Raw genomic sequence first — 26,192 nt, forward strand, 5'->3', positions numbered from 1 at the left:
CTGCACACTAGTCTGGGCAACGGAGTGAGACTCCAACGCAAAAAAAAAAAAAAAAAAATCAATGGATACTAAGCATGATGCTACTATATGGCTGTCTAGTTATCCATCTATCTATCATCATAGAACTCTTAAAAAGGGGTCCTCCATACTCAAAAAGATTGGAAAGTCACTATTTAGATAATATAAATCAAAATTTCATTTTCTAATGTTTTGTTTGAATGGAATGAAGACAAAATAACAGATGACTGATTAAAGTCATAGCCTCTTTCCTTTTCTATTTCTTCAGGAATTTCTCAGAAATTCTATTAGAACATGTCTAAGAAATCACAGTGGAGGCATCTTTAGCCCCAAATCAATGTTGTTCAGACTCTGAGATACTCCTGTCACCATAACTCAATTTCCTATGGCATCTTTCTCTTTGACTCTACCCGTGGCCTTGTTGGGAAGGAAAGAACACAGGGAAGGTACTCACGACCACAGTAGACATGGAAGCAGACACTGGGCTTGGTGAGGCGATACACATAGTAACCTCCAGGGCAAGCCTTGATCTCCACCGTGGTATTCCATAGGCAGCAGTTCCCATTGAAGCTGGCACAGGCCTGGCGTTGCACAATGCCATCACCTTCTAGGGGGTGACTGCCATTGAGCCAGACAGGTGCATGGGTCCCACAGTGGTTTTCTGGTATGCAGAAGGTGGGCATGGCATCTCCCGCCATGCCTGTGAAGCGGTACCACTCCCCGTCCACATGGCTGTCGCACAGAGGAGGACCTTGGGACTCGTCGAATGGGTGGTCAGTGTTCCTCCAGGGCTCATTCAGACTGATGTAAGCAGAACAAGGATCTAGGGCTGGAAATGAAAATGAGAGCTCAGAACCACCTAGTGGTGTTTCAGGTCACGGTGCCAACAGCCTGAGTTTACCTTCTTGGTCTCGCATTTTGACTTTTTTGAGTACAAGAAAGAAATTGTTTAAGTTCTCCAAACAGCTGTTTAAAAGTTCGTCGAGTTGATTTAAGCATGTTTCATAAATGCCCTTTACAAAATTATTTCAAACCTATTTAAGGTTTAGTGTTAGCATCAGACTAAACTTTTTTATCCAGAGCAATCGTTTAATAGAATCAAGGGAAGTTAGGATTATAGCCTCACTGAACTCTGCACTGGTCAGACCATATTTTGAGTATTGTATTCACACATGAAGACTGTATTTTACAAAAGTAATTGACAAGTTTGTCCAGAAAAGGTGACCAGACTTAGAAAGAGGCCTAAAATTTGTTTACTGGAGAAGCTGAAAACTACACTTTAGAAAATGGAAGACTGAAAAAAACTCGTATTAGTTTTTAAAAATCTGGAATAGGTTTGTGGAAGAGGAATTAGCTATTTTGTAACAAGAGCAAGAACAATTTTTTTTTTTGAGTCAGAGACTCACTCTGTCTCTCAGGCTAGAGTGCTGTGGCATGCTCACAGCCACCTCAGCCTTGACTTGCTGGGCTCAGGTGATCCTTTCACCTCTGTCATCCAAGTAGGTGAACCATAGGCATGTGCCACCATGCCTGGCTAATTTTTTTGAGTTATTGTCAAGTTGCCCAGACTGGTCTCAAACCCCTGGGCTCAGGCAATCCTCTTGTCTCCCTCTCCCAAAGTGCTGGAATTATAGACGTGACCCACTGCACCCAGTCCAGCAAGAACAAATTTTTATGGGAAAACATATTTCAGTTCAGCTCTCCAGTCATGGGAGAGACTGTATCACAGTGTAGTTAGCTTCCAATTTTTGAAGATTTTCAAAAAAGCATTTGGATGGCTATTTGCAAAGATATAATTTTGAATTAGTGGTAAGTTTGACTTGATCAAGAGTGTGTAAAGCTCATTCCACTGAAAAGAAAAAGGCCTGTTTGAAATACACAGGACACTGGCAAGTAGTTACCAGAGAAATTCTCAAGGCAATTTTGATATATATTCTACCAGCTTATTGGAAATAGCAAGAACTTTGTGTATTCACAATTAGCCATGCCATAATTATCCAAGCTATCAGATAGCACATTTGTTAAGTGCATGTTATAAGGACAAATATCTCATCAAAAATATTTTTATAGCTAAAGACACTAATATCTCCAATATTTTCCTTTTTTATTTTGAGTTGGAGTCTCACTCTGTCACCCAGACTGGACAGGCCAGTGGCCGCTCCCAGCCACTGCAGCCTCAACCTGCTGGGCTCTGGCGATCCTTCCGCCTCAGCCTTCCGAGTAGCCGGAATTACAGGTGAGCGCTACCATGCCCGGCTGATTTTTTGATTTATTGTAGAGATGAGGTCTCGCCAAGTTGCCCAGGCGGGTCTCGAACCCGCGGGCTCAGGCAATCCACTCACCTCAGCCTCCCAAGGCGCGGGATTACAGGCTGAGCCACTGAGCCCGGCTTCCAATATTTTCATTATTCCCTCAACTTTGGGGAAACTAATTAGTGAATTAATGAAGGTGAACTGTTCTTATGAAGAAACTATAAAACCAAGAAATTCTAGAAAGGAGCCCTGGCCAGAAAGTACTATCCTTCTTAATGCATGTGGATCTGATGTCCTTAATTAACATCGTAGGCAGGAAATTCCCATAAGGACCAATACATTTCGTGGGCAGGGAATTAGCAAATACTGCTCATTAATCAAATGTGGATGGGTCATAATCAGTAAATCTAGAAAACATTTTAGATTTTCCCAAACTACATTTCAAGGTCAAGTTCACCCTGCACATTTCAGTCACACATAGAGAAAGGCATAGATAGGGTTAATGGCCCCTACGACAACAAAAGACAAGAAGTGGAACGTTGAATTTTCTGGAAATAACACATTTGCAGAGTTATAAGTGGTAAGAGCAACCTTACTTCTTTAAAATGTCCCTGATATATTTCAACTAAGTTCTAGGCCATAGCTCCTTTGGAGGAAAAAAATGTCCTCAGACTCTGCTCTCTCGAAAGGGAAAAATTCCCTCCTCTGCTCTTCCAGCTGTGACTCTCTCTTACAAGCAAGGTTTCCAGAGCAATTTCACAGTGATTATAAATTCATGGAAATATTTGGTTCCTTGCCCTGGCTCTAATTTTATAAGAAATGGTTAGATACTCAACTTTTAATGGCTTCTGCAGAAGTCCCTAAACTTCTCTCCAATAACTATTTCATGATTTATAAAGTTTTTCCTTAAAGTTAACTGTCATTTATTGTGCTATTTGTTCAAAGTTCACTTCCTCTCCTGCTGTAGGGAAAATATGGTATGAAGAGGAGAAATTTATCTACCATCTGTAAATAAATAAATAAAATTTTTAAAAACAGTTAACCGTTCAATATTTTCTGACATTACATGTACACTCCCCATTCTACCCCCATCTAAGGCAGCAATTCAACCGTTTAATAATCTGGCCACTCGTCTTAAAATCCTGTTTTTAGTCTCTTAGTATGGAGATCACAATTTGGTATTAAGCACATTCTTCCTAAATCGCCGTTCTATACTTCTTAATGGAAGGGCTTCAAAAAGAACAGCTCTGTGGGCTCCTTCCCAGCCTGCCAGGAGCTCCTCAGCCTTTTATGAGGACAGCCACCTGCCAGCTGCCCCACAGTTCCCTCCACCAGACCACGTGGGCCGAGGAAAGTGTGCAGATGTCTGGTCCCCTCCCTTGCGAGGTTGAGTCCCTCAGCCCTCCAGGTCGGTACCAGCAGCTGCCCCTGGATCACAGCCCTCTTCTAACCTGTGCCTGAGCGCTTGATCCAGAAGCACCCTCCTCTCTCCCTTCCCACATCCCCTCTCCTCCCCATCCTCCTTGGTTCCCTCTTTCCCATCTCCTCTCCGTTCTCACCCCTCCTTCTCCCACTTGTCTCACTTCCCCTCTTCTCCCAGGGCAAGCACCTACCTCAGCCCCTAAAGTTCTCTCTTAATCTTGCTTCTGGCATTGAGCCAAGTATCCTAGAAATGCCGTGAGGGAAAGGGGTCTGGGAAGGGCAAAGGTGCATGGGAGGAATGGCAGGATGCAGGAGGTACTACAGGGAGTGTCTGTGAGAAAAAAGAGAAGAAAAGGGAGTGGAAATTCCCAGGAGGACGACATGTGGTTGGCTACCTGCAGTGGACACTGGGTGATTAACGACAGGTTGCTCAAGTCTATTGATTGGAACAGTTTTGGATTTACAGCATAATTGAGAAGACTGCACCAAGTTCCAATACCCACACCCAGTTTCCCCTCTTATATATGACACATTCGTTAGCATGGTACCTTTGCCAGGATTAATGAACCACTGTTGTAACATTATTAACTCAAGTCCATAGTTTATGGAGATTTCCTTAGTTTTTACCTATAACTTTCTCTGTTCCAAGGTCCCATCTAGGATACCAGGTTACCTTTAGCTTTCATGTCTCCTTAGGGTCTCAAGTCAATCTTTAATGTGTATCCTTAAAGGTGCTAGAGCCGGTCAGTTCGGTGGCTCAGCCTGTAATCCCAACATTTTGGGAGGCCGAGGCGAGTGGATTGCCTGAGAATGTGGGTTCGAGACCAACCTGGGCAACTTGGCAAGACCTCATCTCTACGTAAATCAAAAATTAGCTGGCATGGTAGCTCACACCTATAGTTCCAGCTTGGAAGGCTGAGGCAGAAGGATCACCGGAGCCCAGCAGGTCAACGCTGGGGTGACCGTGAGCGTGCCCCTGCCCTTCAGCCTGGGCGATGGAGGCTCCAACTCAAGAAAAACAAAACCAAAAAAGGTGCTAGAGCAACGCCCAAGCTACTGTGAATAAATCAGGGATAATTAAATACTGAGCTACTCAAAAATGCCAGGAAGGATGGTTCTCTCCACCTCACCTCACCCTCTCTTCCAGTTAGAATTCATGTTTTACTGGAAAAAGAAGCGAGAAATCTGTTAGTGCCTAGATATAAAGAGGTTAGAATTCCTCTTATACGTATTCCAAGACTAGCAGAGAGCAGTTGGTCGTGGTAGACCCATGGAAATTTTGGATGCCCAGGCAAGAGGCGAAATGATAAATGTAACAGAATTCCCGAAAATATATTTTCAAAGGTTATCAGTGACTTTGCTTCTACAACTCTAGAACCAGTATTGAAGTTACTAGAATCTAGTTGTTTTGTTTGTTTTGAGTTGGAGTCTCACTTTGTCACCTAGGCTGCAGGGGCACACTCACAGTCACCCCCAGCGTCAACCTGCTGGGCCCCAGTGATCCTTCCGCCACAGCCTCCCAAAGTGCTGAGATTGTAGAACTGGAATCTAGTTTTTTTGTTTGTTTGTTTTTTGAGTTGAAGTCCCGCTCCGTCCTCAGCCTTCCAAGTAGCCAGAACTACAGGTGCACACTACCACAGCCGGCTAATTTTTTGATTTATTGTAGAGATGAGGGCTCACCAAGTTGCCCGGCCTGGTCTCGAACCCATGGCCTTAGGCAATCCACTTGTCTCAGCTTCCCAAAGTGCTGGGATTACAGACCGAGCACCAAGCCCAGGCCTAGTTCTTAATAATATGTACACAATAGCAAATTACAACAACAAAGAGTGCACTGTGCCACGTTCTTGACACAAGACTCACCCATTGGCGATACTGAGGTGACCATGATGAACAGGCAGGAGAGAAGCAGGAACTGAGGCATCTTTCTGGACCAACTGCCAGAAACAGACTGGAAAGTTCCCTTAATATCACCGTTCCTTTGTCCCCTTCTTTCTCAAGCACTTTTTAAAAAAGGTCTCTAGGCTCTTAGGAGGAAGACTTTATCAGCACTGCTCAGGGCTCTATCAGAGGAAGAGGATGAGGCTGAGTGGGATGAGGTGTCCATTGCTCTGGCCTTGACCCCAGATAGAAGCACTCTTTACACTGTCAACAGGGTTATTTTATTGATATTTTTCTTTAGGGGAAAAAAGTCTCACAATCCCTTATCCTCCCATTGTTTTCGCTCAAGAATTCCCCGGAATGAAACCAACTGCCAGTATCTTATCCAAAAGGAACTCTAAATGAGGGACATCCCCTCATGTAAAAAATCTTGTTCCGTGATTTAATGATGTTAATGATTTCATTGATTTAATGATGTTGCAGTCATAGCATTATACACTAAATGAGACTGGATACAGCCAAATTGAGGGAACTGTCTTGGTCAGATGGCCAAGGAATTTACAACAGCACACAAAAAAGTAGTAAGGACAGGTATGGAATGGGGACAGTGTTTTTTTGAGACAAGCTCCTGTCTGTTTTATTATGGTCTTTGGTCTCAAAACTTTGTAAGGAAGTGAGGTTTGTGTTTTTACCAATTCAAGAAGTATTAACTCACGTTTTCCTTTCCTTTTCTTTTTTTTTTTTAGTTGGAGTCTCACTTTGTTGCCCAGGCTGGAGTGCAGGGGCATGCTCATGGCCGCCCCAGCATTAACCTGCTGGGCTCCGGTGATCCTTCCGCCTCAACCTTCCAAGTAGCCAGAACTACAGGCACGCACTATCATGCCTGCCTAATTTTTGATTTATTGTAGAGATGAGGTCTCTCCAAGTTGCCTGGGATGGCCTAGAACCTGCGGACTCAGGTAATCCACTCTCCTTGGCCTCCCAAAGTGCTGGGATTAAAGGCTGAGCCACCGAGCGCGGCCATCATGCTTTCATAGTGTCTTTCTTCCCAAAATTTAAAAATGGTTTAATGTTATGTATTTCATTGATTCTCACATTAAAATTGGGTAAGAGCTTAAAATTAGAATCTACTCATTAAATTACCACCACGTTGGAAAGCTAAATGCCAAGATTTACTTAAGTTTCACTTTTAGACAAAGGAGGGGAAATGTAGGGACCTGTGTATTACATGTCACCAGACATAGCCTTAGTAACTTCAGACTTGGAGCTTGCTAGCTCCCTGGCACTCTGCAGTGTTGTGGACACCTGAGAATTATCAAGCACTGTTACTGAAGATAATGCGAAGGGGAAGGATAACAAGTAGGGTAAAGTTTTTTGTTTTTTGGATACTATATTAAACCCGGATCCGAAGGAACTCCCAATTTTTCTCTCCTAATCTTACTTTGACTTGATGCTTTGGGCTTCCGTTATTCCTGCACACATGCTCATCAATGCTATTTTCCTAATAACCACATTTCTAGTGACTGGAAAAGGAATGCCGTCTTTGGGAAGTAGTCCTTCTACTCGGTAGTCTCTGTAGTATTTTGTTTCCTTGCAGAATAGTGGTGCTAAGTATTAGTGCTTTTAACAGAAAAAACAACTTCCTGTCCCTGAGAAGCCATCTGAGAGCTTCGTATGTATTGCAGAGAAACAGAGGACGTGTGCATGAGATAAACACAGATTTGTTGCCAGGATTGATTGCTGGAGTCAAGGACTTTTACCAGATATAGCCCTTTGGTTCTGTAAACAAGAATTCCCAGGATGGAAGGGTTTTTTTCCTCACTTATTTCTACTTTTTCCTTTTTAGTTGACCTGCCCTTTCATTTTCGACTTATGATTAACATTTTCAAATATATACAAAAGTAGAATAATGAACATCCAGCTGCAATAATTACATTTGTTGATCTCATTTCATTTGTATATGTATATCTAACATATGGTCTTTTTTTGTACATAATCATGATGCCTTTATTATAACTATAAGAATTAGTAATAATTCTTTAATATCTAACACCCAGTACATATTTAAATTTCCCCAAAGGTCCCAAGTATTTTTTTTTTTTATTGCAGACTTAAGTCGAGATTCCAACAAGGTTTACATATTGCATTTTTTTGTTGTTACTTAAATTTCTTTTAATTTTTTTTTTGAGTCAGGGTCTCACTCTGTTGCCAAGCAGGAGCACAGTGGCATGATCACAGCTCACTGTAGCCTCCAACTCCTGGGCTCAAGCAATCCTCCTGCATTAGCCTCCCAAGTAGCTAGAGCCACAGGTACATGCTTCCACACCCAGCTAACTTAAAAAAATTTTTTTTTGTAGAGACAAGGTCTCACTATGTTGCCCAGGCTGGTCTTGAGCTCCTGGGCTCAAGCAGTCATTCTGCCTCCACTTCCCAAAGTGGTGGGAGTACAGGCTTGAGCCACTGAGCTCAGCTCTTTCAATCTTAACAGTCTTCCCTTTTCCCTTCCGTGTGTTGAAAACACCCAGCCATTTGTCCTACAGAATGTCCTACATTTCGGATTTGGTGGATTGCTTTTTTGTGGTTTTTTATCCTCCCCTCCTCCTCAATGAATGTTAATGCTTGTTAATATTTTCTAATTTTTCTAAAGTATGTGCTTTGGAACTTAAAAACAAAAATATTCTGATGACAGTGATGTACATGAATTAACAGAAGGCAATGCTGAAAATAGATCAGCTATTAATAGGAGGTGGATAAACCAGTCTGCTGTTTAGGAGAGATCTGAGCTAGAGTAACCATTTAAGAGCTACCAACACATAAATTATAACTGAAATGAGGGAGTGGGTGAGATCACAATCATGGAAAATGGAGTCCAAGAGGGGACCTTGGGGAAGTCTAAAGTCAAAGATGTGGGCAGAGGAAGAAGATGCTATAAAAGAGACCAAGAAGAAGTCAGATATTTACGAGACAAACCCAACAGGGGAGTCATAGGAGCTGAGGAGTTTCAAGGAGGGGTTGCTTAGTGTATGACGCATTTTTTTATGTAAATAAAAATGGCTAGGTGTGGTGGCTCAAGCCTGTAATCCCAGCACTTTGGGAGGCTAAGGCGAGGGAATTGCCTGAGCCCACGGGTTCAAGAACAGCCTGGGCAACTTGGCTAGACTTCATCTCTACAATGAATCAAAACAATTAGCTGGGCATGGTAGTGCACGCCTGTAGTTCCGGCTACTTGGAAGACTGAGGCAGAAGGATCACTGGAGCACAGCAGGTTGATGCTGGGGTGGTTGTGAGCGTGCCACTGCATTCCAGCCTGGGCAACAGAGTGAGACTCCAAATTGAAAAAATAAAAAAGTATAAAGTGGGTAATTTCATAATCAGCAGAATTCACTAAAATTTACCTACATATTTATCCTAGGGAAATATCACAAAGTGCATTATAGAAGACAAGGAGTTTGGACTTACTTGGGAGAGCAACATACTGAAGATTGTTGGCAGTGATTAAAAATGAGTTACAATTCTTAACGGTTTGGATGAAACTGAGCTCCAAAATCTAAGAAGCTCCGTTTTTCTGTGAAATCTTCCCAGGCAGATCAAAAAAGTCAATTTATTATTAGTATTTACCACACCACCCTGATAAGCAGGGCACCACACTAACATGCAGCATGGTCTCTGGTTACATCTCTACTTACCATATTCACCATACTCACCAGTCCACAGTCTGGTATTTGATCACAGGGTCCACTGATGAGTTCTGACAACAGAGTCCTTCTCTTTAAAGCGGTGGTTTTGACTAGATCAAGGATTCTTGTCAGAATCTCCAGGAGAGTTTGTTAAATACAGATTGCTGGCTCCATTCCTAGTTTCTGATTCAGAAGGGATCAAGAGAACTCACAATCCCAGGAGACGACACGCTGCAGTTCCGGGGACCACGCTCTGAGAACTTTTTGTCTTTTCCAGCTCTGAGGTCTATGCTCCCTCAGCAAGATTGCACTGCCTGCACTCAGTAATAGATCTCACACTATCCATTATCTGTCTCTAATTCACCTGTATTTTCCTATTGTGGTTAAAACATAAATGACACAAAAATCTATTCTTTATTTTTATTTTTTGAGTTGGAGTCTCACTTAGTTGCCCAGGCTGGAGTGCAGTGGCACGCTCATGGACACCCCAGTGTTGACCTGCTGGGCTCTGGTGATCCTTCCGCCTCAGCCTTCCAAATAGCTGGAACTATAGGCACATGCTATCACTTCCAGTTAATTTTTTTGATTTACTGTAGAGAAGGGGTGTAGCCAAATGCCCAGGTTGTTCTCGAACCTGTGGGTTCAGACAATCCCCTCACCTTGGCCTACCAAAGTGCTAGAATTACAGGCTTGAGCCATCGCCCAGCCAAAAAAAATCTACTCTTAAACATTTTTTAAGTATACGGTTTAGTGGCACTAAGTGTATATAACTTGGCATCCAACACCACCAATCAACTTTATAACTTCTTCATCTTCCCAAACTGAAACTTTGCATCCATTACACAATAACTCCCCATTCTTCCTCCCTGGGATCCCTGGCAACCAACATTCTACTTTGTATTTCTATGAATTTGACTACTCTAAATACTAAATGAGTGAAATCATGCTGAATGTCCTTTTGTAAGCTTAATTCATTTAGCATATGTTTTCAAGTTTCAGTCATGTTATAGCATGTGAAAGAATTTTATTCTTTTATGGCTCAATAATATTCCATTGTGTGCATATATCACATTTGGTTTATCTATTTACCTGTCGATGGACACTTGGGTTGCTCCCACCTTTTGGCTATGATGAATTAATGCTGCTACAAACATGGGTGTACAAATACCTGTTTGAGTCTCTATACTTTCAATTCTTTTGGACATATATCCAGAAGTGGAATTGCTGGATCATACCACAATTGTTAAATTTTCTCAGGAACCACCATGCTGTTTTCCACAGGAGGCGCACCATTTTACATTCCCACAAGCAGTGCAAAGTGCTCCAATTTCTCCACATCCTCACCAACACTCAATTTATTTTCTGCTTTATAGGTAACAGCCATCTTAATGGATTTCGTGATATTTCATGGTAGTTTTGATTTGCATTTTCCTAATGAGTACTGATGTTGAGCATCTTTTCATGTGTTTATTGGCTATTTGCATATCTTCTGTAGAGAAATATCTATTCAAGTCCTTTGCCCATTATTTTTATTTCTACTTTTTAGATACAGGGTCTCACTCTGTCACCCAGGCTGGAGTGCAAAGGGGTGATCATCACTTACTGCAGCCTCAAACTCCTGATTTCAAGTGATCCTCAGCATCCTAAGTAGCTAGGATGACAGGTGCACAGCACCATGCCCGGCTAATTTTTTTAATTCTCGTAGAGATGGGGTCTTGCTATGTTGCCCTAACTTGTTCATTTTTTAATAAGGCTTTTTTGTTGTTGTTGTTATTGAGTTCATTATGCTTTAAAGTAAATTTTTAAACCAGGCTTGGTGGTTCAGCCTGTAATCCCAGCACTTTGGGAGGCTGAGGTGAGTGGATTGCCTGAGCCTGCGGGTTCGAGACCCGCCTGGGCAACTTGGTGAGACCTCATCTCTACAATAATATTAAAAAAATTAGCCAGGCATGATAGCTCACGCCTGTAGTTCCAGCTACTTGGAAGGCTGAGGCGTGGAAGGTAGAAGGATCGCCGGAGCTCACTAAGTGGAAGGCGGAAGGATCGCGGGAGCCCAGCAGGTTGAGGCTGTGGTGGCCGGGAGCGAGCCACTGCACTCCAGTCTGGGTGACAAAGTGAGGCTCCAACTCAAAATAAATAAATAAATAAATAAATAAACAAACAAATAAAGTTAAGCTTTCAAAGGCCGTCACCATGCTTTTCCATCTTTTCAAAAAAGTCCCCTTCAAACTTAACAGAATGTGTGAAATATATAGATTTTATTTGTTGAATTCAAACAATGACTTTACATTTTCAATCTTGTCTTCTTACACTTTACATATGGCTCAGAGTTGCTTTGTTAGGCTCCTATAAGTTGCCAGAAGGCTCTGGAGGTTCTTTGAATATTACCTTAAACTGTGTGAAAGCAGCCAGACTTTTTAAAGTTGGAGTCACTCTGTCACCTAGGCTGGAGTACAGTTGGTGTGATCATGGCTCACTGTAGCCTCGACCTCCTGGGTTAAGGCGATCCTTCCACCTCAGTCTCCCAAGTAGCTGAGACTACAGGAATGCACCACCATGCCTGGTTAATTTTTTGATTTTTTTTTTTTTTTGTAGAGGTCTTATTAGCTGCCCAGGCTAGTCTTGAACTCCTGGGATTAAGCAAGCCTACTCTCACCTTGGTCTTCTAAAGTACTGGCATTACAGCATGAGCCACAGTGCCCACTGGCAAGTAGACATTTAATACATGTTTTTTTAAAAAAACATGCTTTGATGAACTTGGCAGCAAGTGCTATTTTTCCGGTTTGGCAATCACTGTAAATTTGATACAAACTCTGAAAATAATATTTAATCTTGGTTCATCCTTGAATACTTTTCTTGAGTCTAGAAGCCTACCTACACTGTGAAATCAAGGTGGTCTGATATAATGGAGATGTTTCCTGTCATCAGGAGGTAAGGAATCAGTTTTAGCACTGATGTTGACTTTATTTGTGGTTGTAGTAATCACTCAATCTCTTGGTGGCTCAGGAAAATTAGGAAAATACTAACTAGATTAGATTCAAGAAGCATTGGTGAAATGTCTATTTTTGAAATATAGACTTAAGGAACAAGCTTAATTTGATAATGATACTTTTATAAAAATTATCAAAGTAAAAAACTTCCCACCTGAAATCACAAGAAAAATAGTTTCTTTTTTCCAATTTTGTTTTAAAGAATGAGATGCTATAGTTCAAAAATTGAATAAGTATTTATTGTTCCAGAAGGTACATTGCTTTTTATACATATTTCATAAATGATACAGGATTTTACACATGTTCAATATTTTGCTATTTGTTTAAAGGACTTTCTCCTCCATGTCCTCCATCCCTTGCCTCCCACATACCCAAAAGCTCATTGTACTGTGCTGTTTCTTCTCAAAAACCTGTGCACAAACAGGATAAATGGTTTAAAAATAATTCACACAACTTAACAAAAATAAACGGGGGAAGGGGCTGGCCGACTGGGGCTTGGGGAAGGAAGTGGGAGGAGGCTGGGAAGTGGAGACATGCATCCTTCATTCTGTCATGCCAGTGAAGGGGGTAGTGGCAGGAGCAGCAGCAGCAGTCCTGGCGGCCATCAACCTCTGCAAGGCACCTGGAGTCTGGTTTTGTCATTTAACGTTTTTCTTTTCATACACAAGATCCCAAAGGAGGAAGAAAAAGAGAAAGAAACCCCTTGCCACATGAGGAAGGATGAGTCATGTGAAAGAAAAAGGCCAATCAGTGGTATGGCGAGCCCCTGTCAACCTTTCCATCCTGCCCACGGTCGTTAAAAACAGGATATTAGATACAGATTCCTTTGACTCTTCCAAGTGCAGATGTCATCTGGAAATATGGTAGAAAACATCTGGATAGAGTATAAGATTAATTCTTCTTTCTCTCAATTTAAGATAAGAAAAAATAGGATGAAGAGGGGAGGCTGAAGGAAGCCATAGAAATGTATTCTTGTATAAAGATAAATCGCACCCTTTGAGATCCACACACTTGATTTAGAGCGACTGAAGTTGTGGGGGTGGAAGGGCTCACGAACAGCGTGGAAGTGTGTGTTCTACGAGATGAACGAAGCCTCAAGACAAGGCAGTCCATCTGGCTGGCCTAGAATGCTGTCACACAAGCAGATTAACAGCAATAAAATTATCGTGTTTGAAACGGCTACAGAGCCATGATCTTTAGCCAATTTGTAAACCTTACGTCTTCCTGATTTGGTAACACAGCTAAACAGTCCCCTTCTGATTTGAGTTATAGAAGGAGAGGAGATTATCAATGGGATAGGTATATAAAGGAGGGAGATTTTTCCTCTTCTGAAAGGCTGATTAGTAAAAAAAAAAAAAAAAAATCTTCATGCAGTGTTGCCAATGATTTTTAGATATTGATCCAGAGCACTAGGATATATAGACATTTAAGAAGGTATTAAGAGATAATCCAAAGTGTCAATTATTAAACAGTCATAAGTTGGTTTCAATTATCATATAAATAAAATCAGTGTAACCAACAGGTATAGGTGGGTGGTCAGTAAAGGGGAACAAGAGGGAGATATTCCTGGTAACTTTGCAGAGACTGGGTTCACTTCAAAATAAATGCTAATAATATGGGCTCAGACAGTTTGCCACTCACATATCATGATAATCCGCTTTTCTGGTATATTTAATTACTCCTATGTCAAAAATAAGAAAAGTTAAATTAAAAAAAATTAGAGTTGAGTAGGGTGCTGGTGTGTTACTGTTTTGCTGACTCTGCAAAGAAGATGCAAGAAACGAACACTCCCAGCATCATTTTCTCTTTATGAATCTCTCAACTATATGATTGCATCATTTTCATCCAGAAACTGAGATGCTTGATTAAGACAATATTCACTAAGCCCTTTGAGCTTATATTCCACAATGCTTGATCCTCAGGTTTTAACATTCCTTTCTTCCCTAAGATCCTTTTTTGTTTTTGTTTTATAATTAAGGTAAAAACCCTCTAACCCCACATGGCTCCCAGCTTCCACCTGCAATGCTTTAATTAAAAAGGCAAACAGGTGTTCTTTCTGCCGGGATTCAGAGGTTCTTTGCAGATCAATCTTTTTCACCAATTTGCCGGAGGGGCAGATGTACTTGTAATGGGTCTCTCAGTCTCTTAAGATCCATTTCTGCCTAAAATAGAAACAAAAGGTGAGAAAACCTGGCTACTGAAGCTTTCAGTGTTATTACCAGCTACTGAGAAAAGGAAACTGTTTTTCCTCCATTACTAGGAGTCAGAGAGATCATCTCAATTACTTTCAAAATATGAGTGCCTTCGAAGACAAAGCATTTTAAAATTCAAGGCTTACGACAACAAACGGTGAAACCAAAATGGACGTGTGTCCTTGGTAGTTTCACTGTCAGCAAAACCTCCAGAAAAGGCAGTAGGACTCAGGGAGGTAGGACTCAGGGATCTAAGAATGTATGAAGTATCTGAGACACTTTGATGGTGTTTCTCCATGAGAAACCCTTGCACAAATCCTTGCCTGGAGCCAGAACTTTAATTTACATTACTTAAGACTTTAGTTATGTCGATTTATTTATTTGTTTGTTTGTTTGTTTATTTATTTAGAGACTGGGTCTCACTCTGTCACCCAGGCTGGAGTGCAGTGAGGCAATCATAGCTCACTATTACCGCAAACTCCTGGGCTCAAGTGATCCTCTAAGCCTTGGCCTCCCAAGTAACTAGAACTAGAGCATACCACCACACCTGGTCAATTTTTAAATTAAAAAAAATTTTTTTTTGTAGAGACAGGTACTTGTCATGTTGCCCAGGCTGGTCTTGAACTTCTGGCCTCAAGTATCCTCACATCTTGGCCTCCCAAAGTGCTGGGATTACAGGCATGAGCCACCGAGCCTAATCCAAGGCTTTATTTATCCAATATCTGTTTATGTTTTCCACATTGCCAGTGAATTTTAAAACATGGATGTGTAGCCAACTGCAGCACTTTCAAAACTCATTCATGCTTGGACCTTACCCCTGAGGAGTTGAACTAATGAGCAAGCCTTGGGGGAGGCTAAAGCATTTGCATTTGTATTTTTAATAGCTTCACAGAAGATTCTGATGCCTTCCCTGCAGATAAGAATCACCACACATAGCTAAAGAAGACACAAGTCCACTTATGCCAAGGAAGGAAGATGGAGTAAGCCAATTCAAAGCACAGCTTCACCAAGAAGAGACAGAAGAGGAAGAGAAGAGCAATTAAAACTTAAAGAAGCCCGGGTGCAGTGGCTTAGCCTGTATCCCAGCACTTTGGGAGGCCCAGGCAAGAGGATTGCCTGAGCCTGGACAACTTGGTGAGACCTCATCGCTACAATACATCACAAAAATTAGCTGGGTGAAGTGGTGTATGTCTGTAGTTCCAACTGCTTGGAAGGCTGAGGCGGAAGGATTGCCTGAGCCCAGCAGATCAATGCTGGGGTGGCCGTGAGCGTGCCACTGCACTCCAGCCTAGATGACACAGTGAGGCTCCAACTCAAAAAAACAAAACAAAAAAAACAAAATAAAATTTAAAGAGGATGGGAAGAACTTCTAGAGACTGTTGAAAAATATCTAAAGTCACAAAGACTACAGAGAAAAGGATGAGGGTTTATTCACCAAATCAAAGATAACAGAGTGAGGGAGGCACATCCAGAAATTTTAAAGGGATGGCTTTTATGAAAAATAAAATATTAATCTTTAAAAAAAAGCATCTTCTAGTTTAATAATTTCTGACTTGTGCCTGGCAAAGATTTCTAGCAGTCTTTCCCTCTTAGCTGCAATTTATTTTTGCCCCATTGCTACCACACATTTAGGTGAGAAATTTTAGGTCAATTATTGCAGAAAGATTAAGAAGAGAGAAACGAAAACAGACAACTCTAAAAAAAAAAAAGAAAAAAAGTAGGCCTAAAAATTTCAATGTGCTAGTAGTAGTAGGATAGATAGGATCTTCCATCTTCTCATTTGCTTATGTTATAAAACTTTCTAGAAAAGTGTCCATAGAAATAGTCATTTTGATCAACCAAGGAACAATTTATACAGGAAGAAGAAGATTGGACGATTCTTTCAGTTTATCCATTTGAAGTACTGTGGTTATGATTAATAATAATAGCACACAAGGTGGGGCTGGGATTTATTTTAATTTCTACAAAACTTACCTGAGCAATTGCATCCTTGAGTTGATTGTATTTCTCTAGGTCAAAACGTGACTTTTTGGCTCCTTTATGGAAAAATAATAAGTACTGTCTGTCTCTGGCTTCCGGATAAACATATTCCTACAAAAATAAAGGAAAATTAAATGATTAGTCCCTAGCAAACTATCTTCACAGAATAGCATTTTAAAATTGCTGATTAGATTTAATACATGCATACATGGGTTAAAATGTGCTATATTAAATCTGTAATTACTTCTTAAGCATTTTATCATGAAACACTACAAAAGAGTACACACACAAAATATACATCACAATGGATCACCAAATAATAAACATGCTACACAATAAACATCACCAGATGAAAACAAATAGAACATCGTCAACAACCCAGGAGTTCCCCTCCTGCCCCTTCCCAAACACTAACACTTCTTTCCCTTAAAAGTAACCACTATCTTGACTTTTGTGGTAGCTGCTTTCTTGTTTTCCTTATCACTTTCCTTCTTAAGCATGTGAGACCGATTTTATTTCAGTACAACTTTCATAGTAAGAAGAGTAAAGCGATTTTTCTCTACTTAATGCAACTGGTGTACTGGGATCAACTAAAGTGAACAAATGAAACTGTCTTTGGCGACCCTGGTTCAAAGTTATTAATTTAATTAACCTTGAAAATAAAAGCAGTAGGGCAGAATCCTAAGGGACTGGAAGATACAGCAGTGACACACACTAAAGTAAACAGCATCATCATTTTTAGGCATGTTCATGTGCTTATTCAAATCCCTAAGCTTAGTTTTACCTGTTTTCTGAATTTATACAAATGGAATCATACAGTATATATTTATATAGCAATTTTCACTCAATGCTAAGTTTGTGTGATTCATCTTTTGTGTAGCTGTAATCTATTCATTTTCATTGCTATGTTATGCTTTATGACAACAACACAATTTATCCATTCTACTATTGATAGACATAGATTTGTGTTTGTTTTCAGGTTTTGACTATTATGAATAATGCTGCCAAGAATATTTCTGAATTTATCTCTTCTGTTGGGTAAATACCTAGGAGTGGAAATCCTAGATCATAGATAATGAATGTGTTCAAGTTTAAGAAGTGATGTGAAATGTTTCCAAGATAGTTGTACTAATTATACTCCCATCAGCAGGATATGAGAATTACCATCACTCCACATCCTTGGCAATACTTGGTACTGCCAGTAAAAAAAAATGTTAGCTATTCTGATGTGTGTGCAGTAGTACTATCTTATTTCTTAAAAACAGCTTTACTGAGATATAATTCACATACTACACAATTCACTCATTGAAAGTAAAATATTCAATGCTTTGCAGCATATTCACAGAGTTGTACAATCATTACTAAAATTTTCTAACATTTTTATCACCCCAAAAAGAAATTCCACACCCTTTAATAGTTAATTCATCTTCTCTTCCTAGTAGTTCTAGGCAACTACTAATCTTTTTTCTGTCTCCAGAGATTTGCCTAGTCTGGACATTTCATACAAGTGGAATCACACAACATGTGACCTTTTTGTATGGCTGCCTTAACTTAGCATAAGCTTTTCAAGGTTCATCCATTTGTATTAATAGCATACATTAGTATTTCATTTCTTTTTATTGCCAAAGAATGTCCCATTGAATGAATATGCTGCATTTTATTTATCCATTCATCAACTGATAGCACTTGGGCTATCTCTACTTTTTGACTATTATGAATAATGCTGCTATAAACAGTTGGGTCCAAGCTTTTGTGTGGACATATGTTTTCTTTTTACTTGGCGATATATAGCATTTTGCTGATCATTCATGAGGCTAAGGCCTTTTCATTTCATTTATTATTGACCATTTGCATATGCTCTTTTAAAGTGCTTATTCAAATCTCTTGCCATTTTTTCCTCATTGAATTGTCTATAATTTTCTTATTAATTTGTAAGATTTGTTTATATGTTTTGGATATGGATTCTTTGTTGGGTATATGTACTATAATAATCTCCTTCTAGCCTGTTCACCCACTTCATGGTGTTTATTTATTTATTTACTTATTTATTTTTATAGGATTTTTGCTATGTTACCCAGGCTGGTCTTGAACTCCTGGGCTCAAGCAATCCTACTGTCTCGGCCTTCCAAAGTGCTGGGATTATAGGCGTGAAGCACGGTACCCGGCATGGTTTCCTTTTTAAACAGAAGTTAATTTTAATGTAGTCTAATGTACCACTTTTTTTTCTTTTTTAAACAGGATCTTGCAATGTTGGCTGGCCTCAAACTCCTGGGTTCAAGCAATCCTCCTGCCTCAGCCTCTCAAGCAGGTGGGATCACAGGGGCATACCACAGTACCTAGTTTATTGTTCTTATCCTTTATGGTTAGTGTTTTTCATTCTGTGTAAGTGGTCATTTTCTATTCCACGGTCATTAAAATATTCTCCTATATTATCTTCTAGGAGCTTCATTATGTTACCTTTCATATTTAGATCTATAATCCATCTGGAATTAATTTTCATTTATAGTGTAAAAATGGGGTTGTTTCATTTCTTAATGTAAGCATCCACTTGTCTAGTATCATTTGTTGAAAAAGACTCCCCTTTGTTTCCAGTGGTATATTTTCAAAAGCAAAAGTTCAGGTGAGCACAGTCTATAATGCCTATAATTCCAACACTTTGGGAGGCTGAGGCAGTAGGATTGCTTGAGCCCAGGAGTTCAAGATCAGTCTAGGAAACACAGTGAGACCTCGTCTCTATACACACACACACACAAAAACTAGCCAGGTGTGGTAGTGTGCATTTGTAGTTCCAGCTACTTGAGACGACACTGAGGTACAAGGATTGCCTAAGCCCAGGAGGTTGAGGCTGCGGTGAGCTGTGATTGTACTCCAGCCTGGGTGACAGAGTGAGATTCTGACTCCAAAAAGAAGTTCATTTCTACTGGGTCTTTCCCCAAATTTTCTCTTCTATTCTGTTGGTCTATCCTTGTGCCACTCACTGTCTTAATTACTGAAGTGTTACAACTAAATCTGTAGTCTTCATATCTGATAGAATAAATTATCTTACCAAGTTTTTCTTTAAGAGTTCATTGCCTTTTCCTTCTGCTTTACATATCTGTATACATTTTAGAAGCAGCTTATTCAAATCTCTTTCCCAACGCCCAAATCTGTTAGGATTCTTGACTGGAAGTGCAGTGAATCTAATAGATCAGATTGGGTAGAACTGCCATTTTTGCATAGAGCTCTGGCATATCTTTTACACAATTTATTTCTAGTCTTTTTTTCTACTGTACCTCCTTCCTGTGGTCTAGGTATTCTTCAAAGTAATTTTTTTTTTTTTAAGTTGGGAGTCTCACTCTGTCGCCCACGCTGGAGTGCCATGGCCATGGCATGTTCAAGGCTACCCAGTATCAACCCACTGGGCTCTGGCGATCCTTCCACTTCAGCCTTCCAAGTAGCTGGAACTACAGGCATGCACTGCCACACCTAGCTAATGTTTTGATTGATAGTAGAGATGAGGTCTTGCCAAGTTGCCCGGGCTGGTCTCGAACCTGCGGGTTCAGGCAATCTACTTACCTCGGCCTCCCAAAGTGCTGGGATTACAAACTGAGCCACCAAGCCTGGCCCTTGAAAGTAATTTTAAGTTGCATCTTTAAAATATTTTCATTTTCTAATCATTTGTTGCTGGCATATAGATATGTAATTGGCTTATGTATCTCATTTTTTAAATACAGTTTTATCTTGTATCCTTATGAAACTCATTTATGGGTTCTAACCAATGATCTGTACATTTCTTTTGTAATTTTTTAATGTACAAAATCTATAAATGTTAGTTTTATTTCTGGCCAATCTTTACATCTTTCATATCTTCTCTTCTGTACTGGCTAGAGCTTCCTGTTCAAAGTTATAAGTGGTAATTTTACCCTATTCCCAGACAATAAAAGGGCATTAGAACATTTTAAGCTTATTTGTCTGCTCCAGACTTATATGTCATTGCTGCTGTGTATTTTAATTCTCTCTGAATCTTAAATTCCACATGAGTTTATTATAATTGCTGTATATATTTAATATTTACTTAGACTCACTCACTCACAGATTCACCATTTTCATTGCTCTTTATTTCTTCCTGCTTTTCTCACTTTTCATCTGTGATAATCTTTCTTCTGCCCAAAGAATACATTTTAGTATTTCCTTTAATGCAGATCTGATAGTGACAAATTTTTTGTTTGTCTGAAAATGTCTTTATTTCATCTTTATTTTGGAAGGATTTTTTTTGCTGAATACAGAATTCTAAGTTGACAGATATTTGCTTTCATCACACTGAAGATACCATTCCACCATCATTTGGCTTTCACTGTTGCTGTGAAGGTAGCATTCAGTCTAACAGTGACTTTGAAGGCAAGCTTTTCTTTCCCCCTTTGGCTGTTTTTAAGATTTTTTTCTTTGGCTTTGGCTTTTGGTTTTACTATTAATGTGTCTAGATTCAGATTTCTTTTTCAATATTGGTTGGTATATGTTGCAATTTGTAAATTAATGTCTTTCATCATCTTAGAAAATTCTTAGCTTTTAGCTCTTTAAATAGTTTCTTCCTATCCTTTCTCTTCTTCTGAGACTCCAATAAAATAGAATATTTTAGGTCTTTTCGTGGTATTTTCTGTGTCTCATATACTTCCCTATATTTTATAACTTTTTGTCTTTCTGTGCTTCATTTTGAATAGTTTCTTGTGATGTATCCAAGGTCACCATTTTCTCTATATTATGCCTAATCTACTGTTAAAGCCATCCATTATATTTCATTTCTAGAATTTTCATTCCTTAAAAATAATCAAATTATCTGCCAATATTCTCAACTTGCCTTTTAGCTCCCTGAATATAGTAAATATAATTATATTAAAGGCCATGTCTGATATTACCAGTATCTGGAGCTCTTGTGTCTGTTTCTAATGTCTATTGTTTCTGTAGATATTTCCTTGTGTATCTTCTTATTTCTGGTTGTATGCCTAACTTTATATTTGCAAAATTATTTATAGAATAATAATGTTAGGATAATGTTATCTCCTCTCAGGGATGACTTATGTTTGCTTCTGCCTTGAATCTGTTAGCATCAGCACTCTGGGATTACCAGTATTCTAGGACTACCTCAATCCAATTTACAGGATTGAGATGAATGAAAGATGAGTTATAGCCCCTGAGAAAGGCCACAACAGGTTCACCCCTATCATATAACAGTAGCCTTTAAAGGTTCCAAACCAACACAAGAGTGTTTCACCTATTTTAGTAATCCCCGGACACCAATACCTGTGGCTCAGTTTCTTGGCCTCTCAGTCATACACTTCTTAGCAAAAATCCACAGGAGAAAAGGCACATCTAAACACCAGGTTCATCTTCCTGGGACTCTTCTACTTTTGATTCTTACCTGCCATTTTTTCTATTTTGTTAGTCACTCGTGTCTTTAGGCAAGTGTGTGTTATGCTTTGTCTTACAGCTCTAATTTTTCCTAATGGGAGGATTGGTCTGTTGCTTAGTATTCCATAACTAGAAGTAGATGTTTAATTATTGATAATGACAGATACAAGGTGAATGATAACTAAAAGGTCAGTGGTAGCCTTTAAAAGGTGGATGATATTAAGGTCTGCATCATCAACATTGACTGAAGGGAGAAGTGTTGGGTTAAGAACATGAAGGAAAGCCTTCTATGTTCATCTAAGTTGCTATTTCTAGGCTACTTACCTATGTTTGCTTAGGATGTAAATATACACACTAATTAAACTTATTCAACTCTATTCTATGCTTCCTCTTTTGGGCAACAAGCATTTACTAAGCAATTATGTGCTAGACTCTCTTCTAGAAATTTTGTGATTTGATACTAAGTGAGAAGAGATGCAGGCAGCTTGGTAATAAAGGGAAGAGAATCAGAGAAGAGAGGCTGAAAACACAGAGAACACAAAAATTAAACTGGAAGAAAATACTGGAAGGAGGGAATGGGATTAAGAACAGGTAGGGAGGCTAGCCCTTAATAGGACAATGCATCTCTTCTCTGAGCTTGAAGGAAATAATGTAAAAGTAGAAAAGATATAGTTAAATTCACAGAGTTTAGAAATTAGAAAGTTTCTGTCTGTTAACTTCAATTTTCTAGAAGAAGTAGGAGGCGAGGTTAAGGGTGGGATGGGAAGCTTAACATGAAGCCTTAGAATAACTACTGTGGGGGTATGAGGGAATGAAATATAATTAGAAACAAAAGCATGGCCTATTCCACACTATCACATGATTTTTCTCTAGCAGCGTTTAGTAGCTAAAGGGCTCGATTAACCCAAGATTAGGACTTTGTAGAATACATATGGCAGAAAGACAAAGAAGTAGAGATGGTAGGATACTAAGAAGAGAATGGTAGGTCAGGGTGGCTCCTGCTCGTAATCTCAGAGCTTTGGGAGGCCTAGGCAGGAGGATCACTTGAGGACAGTTTAAGACCAGCCTAGGAAACATAGTGAGAAATCATCTTTACATAACATTTAAAATGGGCTGGGTATGGTGGCACACGCCTGTAGTTCTAGCTATTTGGGAGGCTAAGGCAGAAAGAGCCTGAACCCACGAGTTTGAGGTTACAGTGAGCTATCATCATGCCATTGCTTTCTAGCCTGGGTGACAGAGTGAGTCCATGTCTTTAAAAAAAAAAAAAAAAAGAGAGAGAGAGAGAAGAAAAAAGAAAATAGCAGTATGGTCTAGAGAAAGGCAACAGGTAATATGTTAACAGAAAGATGTCAGTAGCCTAAAGGTCTGGATGAGGTAAATGAAAAGAGTGAGTGAATAAAAGGGCTAGGAAAAAAAAAATAGTTAGAAGTTAGAAGTTAACATACTAATTTATATTAAAGTGAGAAAGTTCTAAGAAAGAAGGCCCCAAATGGTCATTGAAGTGGTTTGCTGGAGTACAATACAAATGATGGTGGTTGGAATTGAGAAGGTAAAAGTTAGGTTAGTGTTTATAAATTTTTTTTTACATTATTGCTTCCCAAGTAGCGTTTTTAGACAGTTTTCTTGATTTCCTATAGTTTCCAAAGAAGGTTTAATAGCATATCTGGGTCGGGTATGGTGGTTCAGCCTGTAATCCCAACACTTTGGGAGGCTGAGGCAAGAAAATTGCTGGAGCCCGGGGGTTTGAGACTAGACTGGGCAACTTGGTGAGACCTCATCTCTACAATAAATCACAAAAACTAGCCAGGTATGGTGGCATGCACCTGTAGTTTCAGCTACTTGGAAGGCTGAGGCAGAAGGATCACCTGAGCCCAGCAAGTAGAGGCTGCAGTGTCCATGAGCGTGTCAATGCACTCCAGCCTGGGCGACAGAATAAGACTTCAACTCAAAAAAAAAAAAAAAAAGCATATCTGTTTATGTATTATAATATCTAAAATGTTTTTACTTCCCAAGAACAAATTCTCACTCCTGTGAGGCAACATCCCCTCCACTGAAAGTACATGGCTAGATTGTGGTTTGGGGTTTCACATGCATGCTGACGGAACTCCAGCTGGCGATGCTTAGTATCGATGCTTCTTTTCCTTTTCCACATAATAGAAACATTCAGATTTCACTGAAATATTAGTAACATTTAATTTTACATTTGACTTTGTGGTTTCAGGGAACTTGTCATCTTATAAAGAGTCTTTGAAACTTAACATACTATTGGGATATATTTAAACTGCTAACAAAACAGCATCTCATTGTGACCACAGTTTAGAAGAGTTGAACAGGCATTTTTGTTTCATGGATGTTAATTATAGATACCAGTTAGATGAAAGAATATTTAATATGAGAAAATCTACTTATATTTTATTTGGTCTGTGTTTTCCTATTCATAAATGAATAGTGACTAAATTGTTTACTACTGCTATTTTGCAACTTGTCACTTGGGGGCAGCAGGAATGTTTTGGGAATCACAGAAGTGGAACATTCAACTTGTAGGACAGATAGGGCATTAAAGAGTCCACAACATAAGGAGAAGGAACAAAGTGATAACACTGTGTTCAAGCCTAATACTTGTACTAATTTGTAGTTCAAGAAAACATTTCCAAAACAGAGCTTTCTATAGGCAGTAATTATTTCTCCAACATGTTTCTATTTCTATTCTATATCTAGATTAATTATGGTTTTCAGAAATAACTACTCATAAATGAAATCAACAGAAAGCAGCATAATACATGAGTTGAAAGAGAACAGCCTACAGGGCCATACAAATCTGGGTTCAATTGCTTGTCCTATAGTTTACCAGATATAATGCGTGGGCAGATTATTTATTCTCTCTGAGACTCAGTTTCCTCAGTTATAGAATAGGAGTATATGCTTACAGGGTTGAGATTAAATATATAAATATATGTATTTATGTTACTAGATAAAATGTTACTATATGAAATATTATCTTCTCAATTCCAACAACCATCATTTATGTTGTACTCCAGCAAACCACTTGAATGGCCATTAGAGGCCTTCTTTGCTAAAAATGTTCGATTTATAATAGAAATTATCATGTTAATTCCTGACTATTTATTTTCTTTCTAGATTTTTTATTCATTTGCTATCTCCTTTGTCCTCATCCAGATCTTTCATCTAGTAACATAAATAAATGCCTGACACATAATTAGGTTTAGGAAAAGGTAGTTAATAGTAATGGCCAAGCAAGAATGCTTCACCTCTTCAGCAATCAAAAAAATGCAAAGTCCACAAGGAAATATCACTATTTTGTACCTGACTGATTGGCAAGGGTGGTCTCTAGATTCAAGGTATAACTGGAAACATACGAGTGTTTGGCTGAAGGTGTGGCAGTCATTTATTTTAAATGTTCAGTTCATTCAGTCTTTTAGATATAAGGCACTGTGTTACATGTGCCTTATATCTAAGGGAAATAAAAATGGAATAAAACCAAATACCTAGTTTCAAAATATATTATAGGCTACTAGGTGGAAGACACTGAATAATACTTATAATACAAGATAGCACAGGGTGAGTGAAATGAGAGGCACGTGTTATAGGAATTCACAAGAGGAAGGAGATCAAAGTTAGCTAGAAGGAACTGGTCAAAGGTTCATGAAAAATAAGCATTTAAGTAAACCTTGAAATGCGACAGGTAGAGATCAATAGGGAGGACTCTCCCAGTTGAAAGATAGTTTGTGAAGTAAAGAGTGAAGTGATGGAAAACTCGGGACATTGGGGGAATAGAAAATAATAGTTTGGCTCGTTGAGAACACACAGTACATACACAGGAGAGTTGGGAGACATTTGGAAAGGATGGATGACAACCAGTTATGAATACCCAGGCTAAGGAGTTGAGACTTCAATCAGCAGATAAAAGGAACTGGTTTAACATTCATAAAACCATAAATGTAATTAAATACATCAACAAAAACCACATGATCATATCATTAGATGCAGAAAAAGCTTTTGATAAAATCCAGCACCCCTTCTTGATAAAAACCCTTGAACATCTAGGCATACGGGGAACATACCTCAAAATAATAAAAGCCATCTACGAGAAACCCACAGCCAGCATACTCCTAAATGGACAAAAATTGGAACCAATTCCCCTGAAAACTGGAACTAGACAAGGATGCCCACTCTCACCCCTCCTGTTCAACAGAAGTCCTGGCTAGAGCAATCAGAGAAGAGGAGGCAATCAGAGGTATTCAAATAGGAAAAGAGGAAGTCAAGTTATCTCTCTTTGCAGATGATATGATTGTGTACCTTGAAAACCCAAGAGAGTCTGTCAAAGGCTTCCTTACATTGATAAAGGCCTTTGGCAAAGTCTCAGGATATAAAATG

The 26,192-nt window shown here is 39.3% G+C and overlaps 2 protein-coding genes across 2 annotated transcripts in view; both read right to left on the reverse strand.

Moving 5' to 3' along the window:
- Positions 1 to 5,856, reverse strand: part of OIT3 (oncoprotein induced transcript 3) — a 26,607-nt gene extending 20,751 nt beyond the window's left edge. Inside the window, exons 1-2 of the mRNA XM_008052025.2 lie at positions 5,553 to 5,856; positions 473 to 847 (exon numbers count right to left, since the gene is read on the reverse strand). Of these exons, the coding sequence (XP_008050216.1) occupies positions 473 to 847; positions 5,553 to 5,613 (436 nt within the window). The 5' untranslated portion in view covers positions 5,614 to 5,856. The remainder of the gene's footprint in view (positions 1 to 472; positions 848 to 5,552) is intronic.
- A 6,598-nt stretch (positions 5,857 to 12,454) lies between these two features.
- Positions 12,455 to 26,192, reverse strand: part of MCU (mitochondrial calcium uniporter) — a 212,173-nt gene continuing 198,435 nt past the window's right edge. The window contains exons 7-8 of the mRNA XM_021709540.1: positions 16,404 to 16,520; positions 12,455 to 14,399 (exon numbers count right to left, since the gene is read on the reverse strand). Of these exons, the coding sequence (XP_021565215.1) occupies positions 14,322 to 14,399; positions 16,404 to 16,520 (195 nt within the window). The 3' untranslated portion in view covers positions 12,455 to 14,321. The remainder of the gene's footprint in view (positions 14,400 to 16,403; positions 16,521 to 26,192) is intronic.

Source organism: Carlito syrichta, unplaced genomic scaffold (assembly GCF_000164805.1).
Source record: "Carlito syrichta isolate Samal-C Ts95f unplaced genomic scaffold, Tarsius_syrichta-2.0.1 Scaffold254036, whole genome shotgun sequence".
In the NCBI taxonomy this organism is placed as follows: Eukaryota; Metazoa; Chordata; class Mammalia; order Primates; family Tarsiidae; genus Carlito; species Carlito syrichta.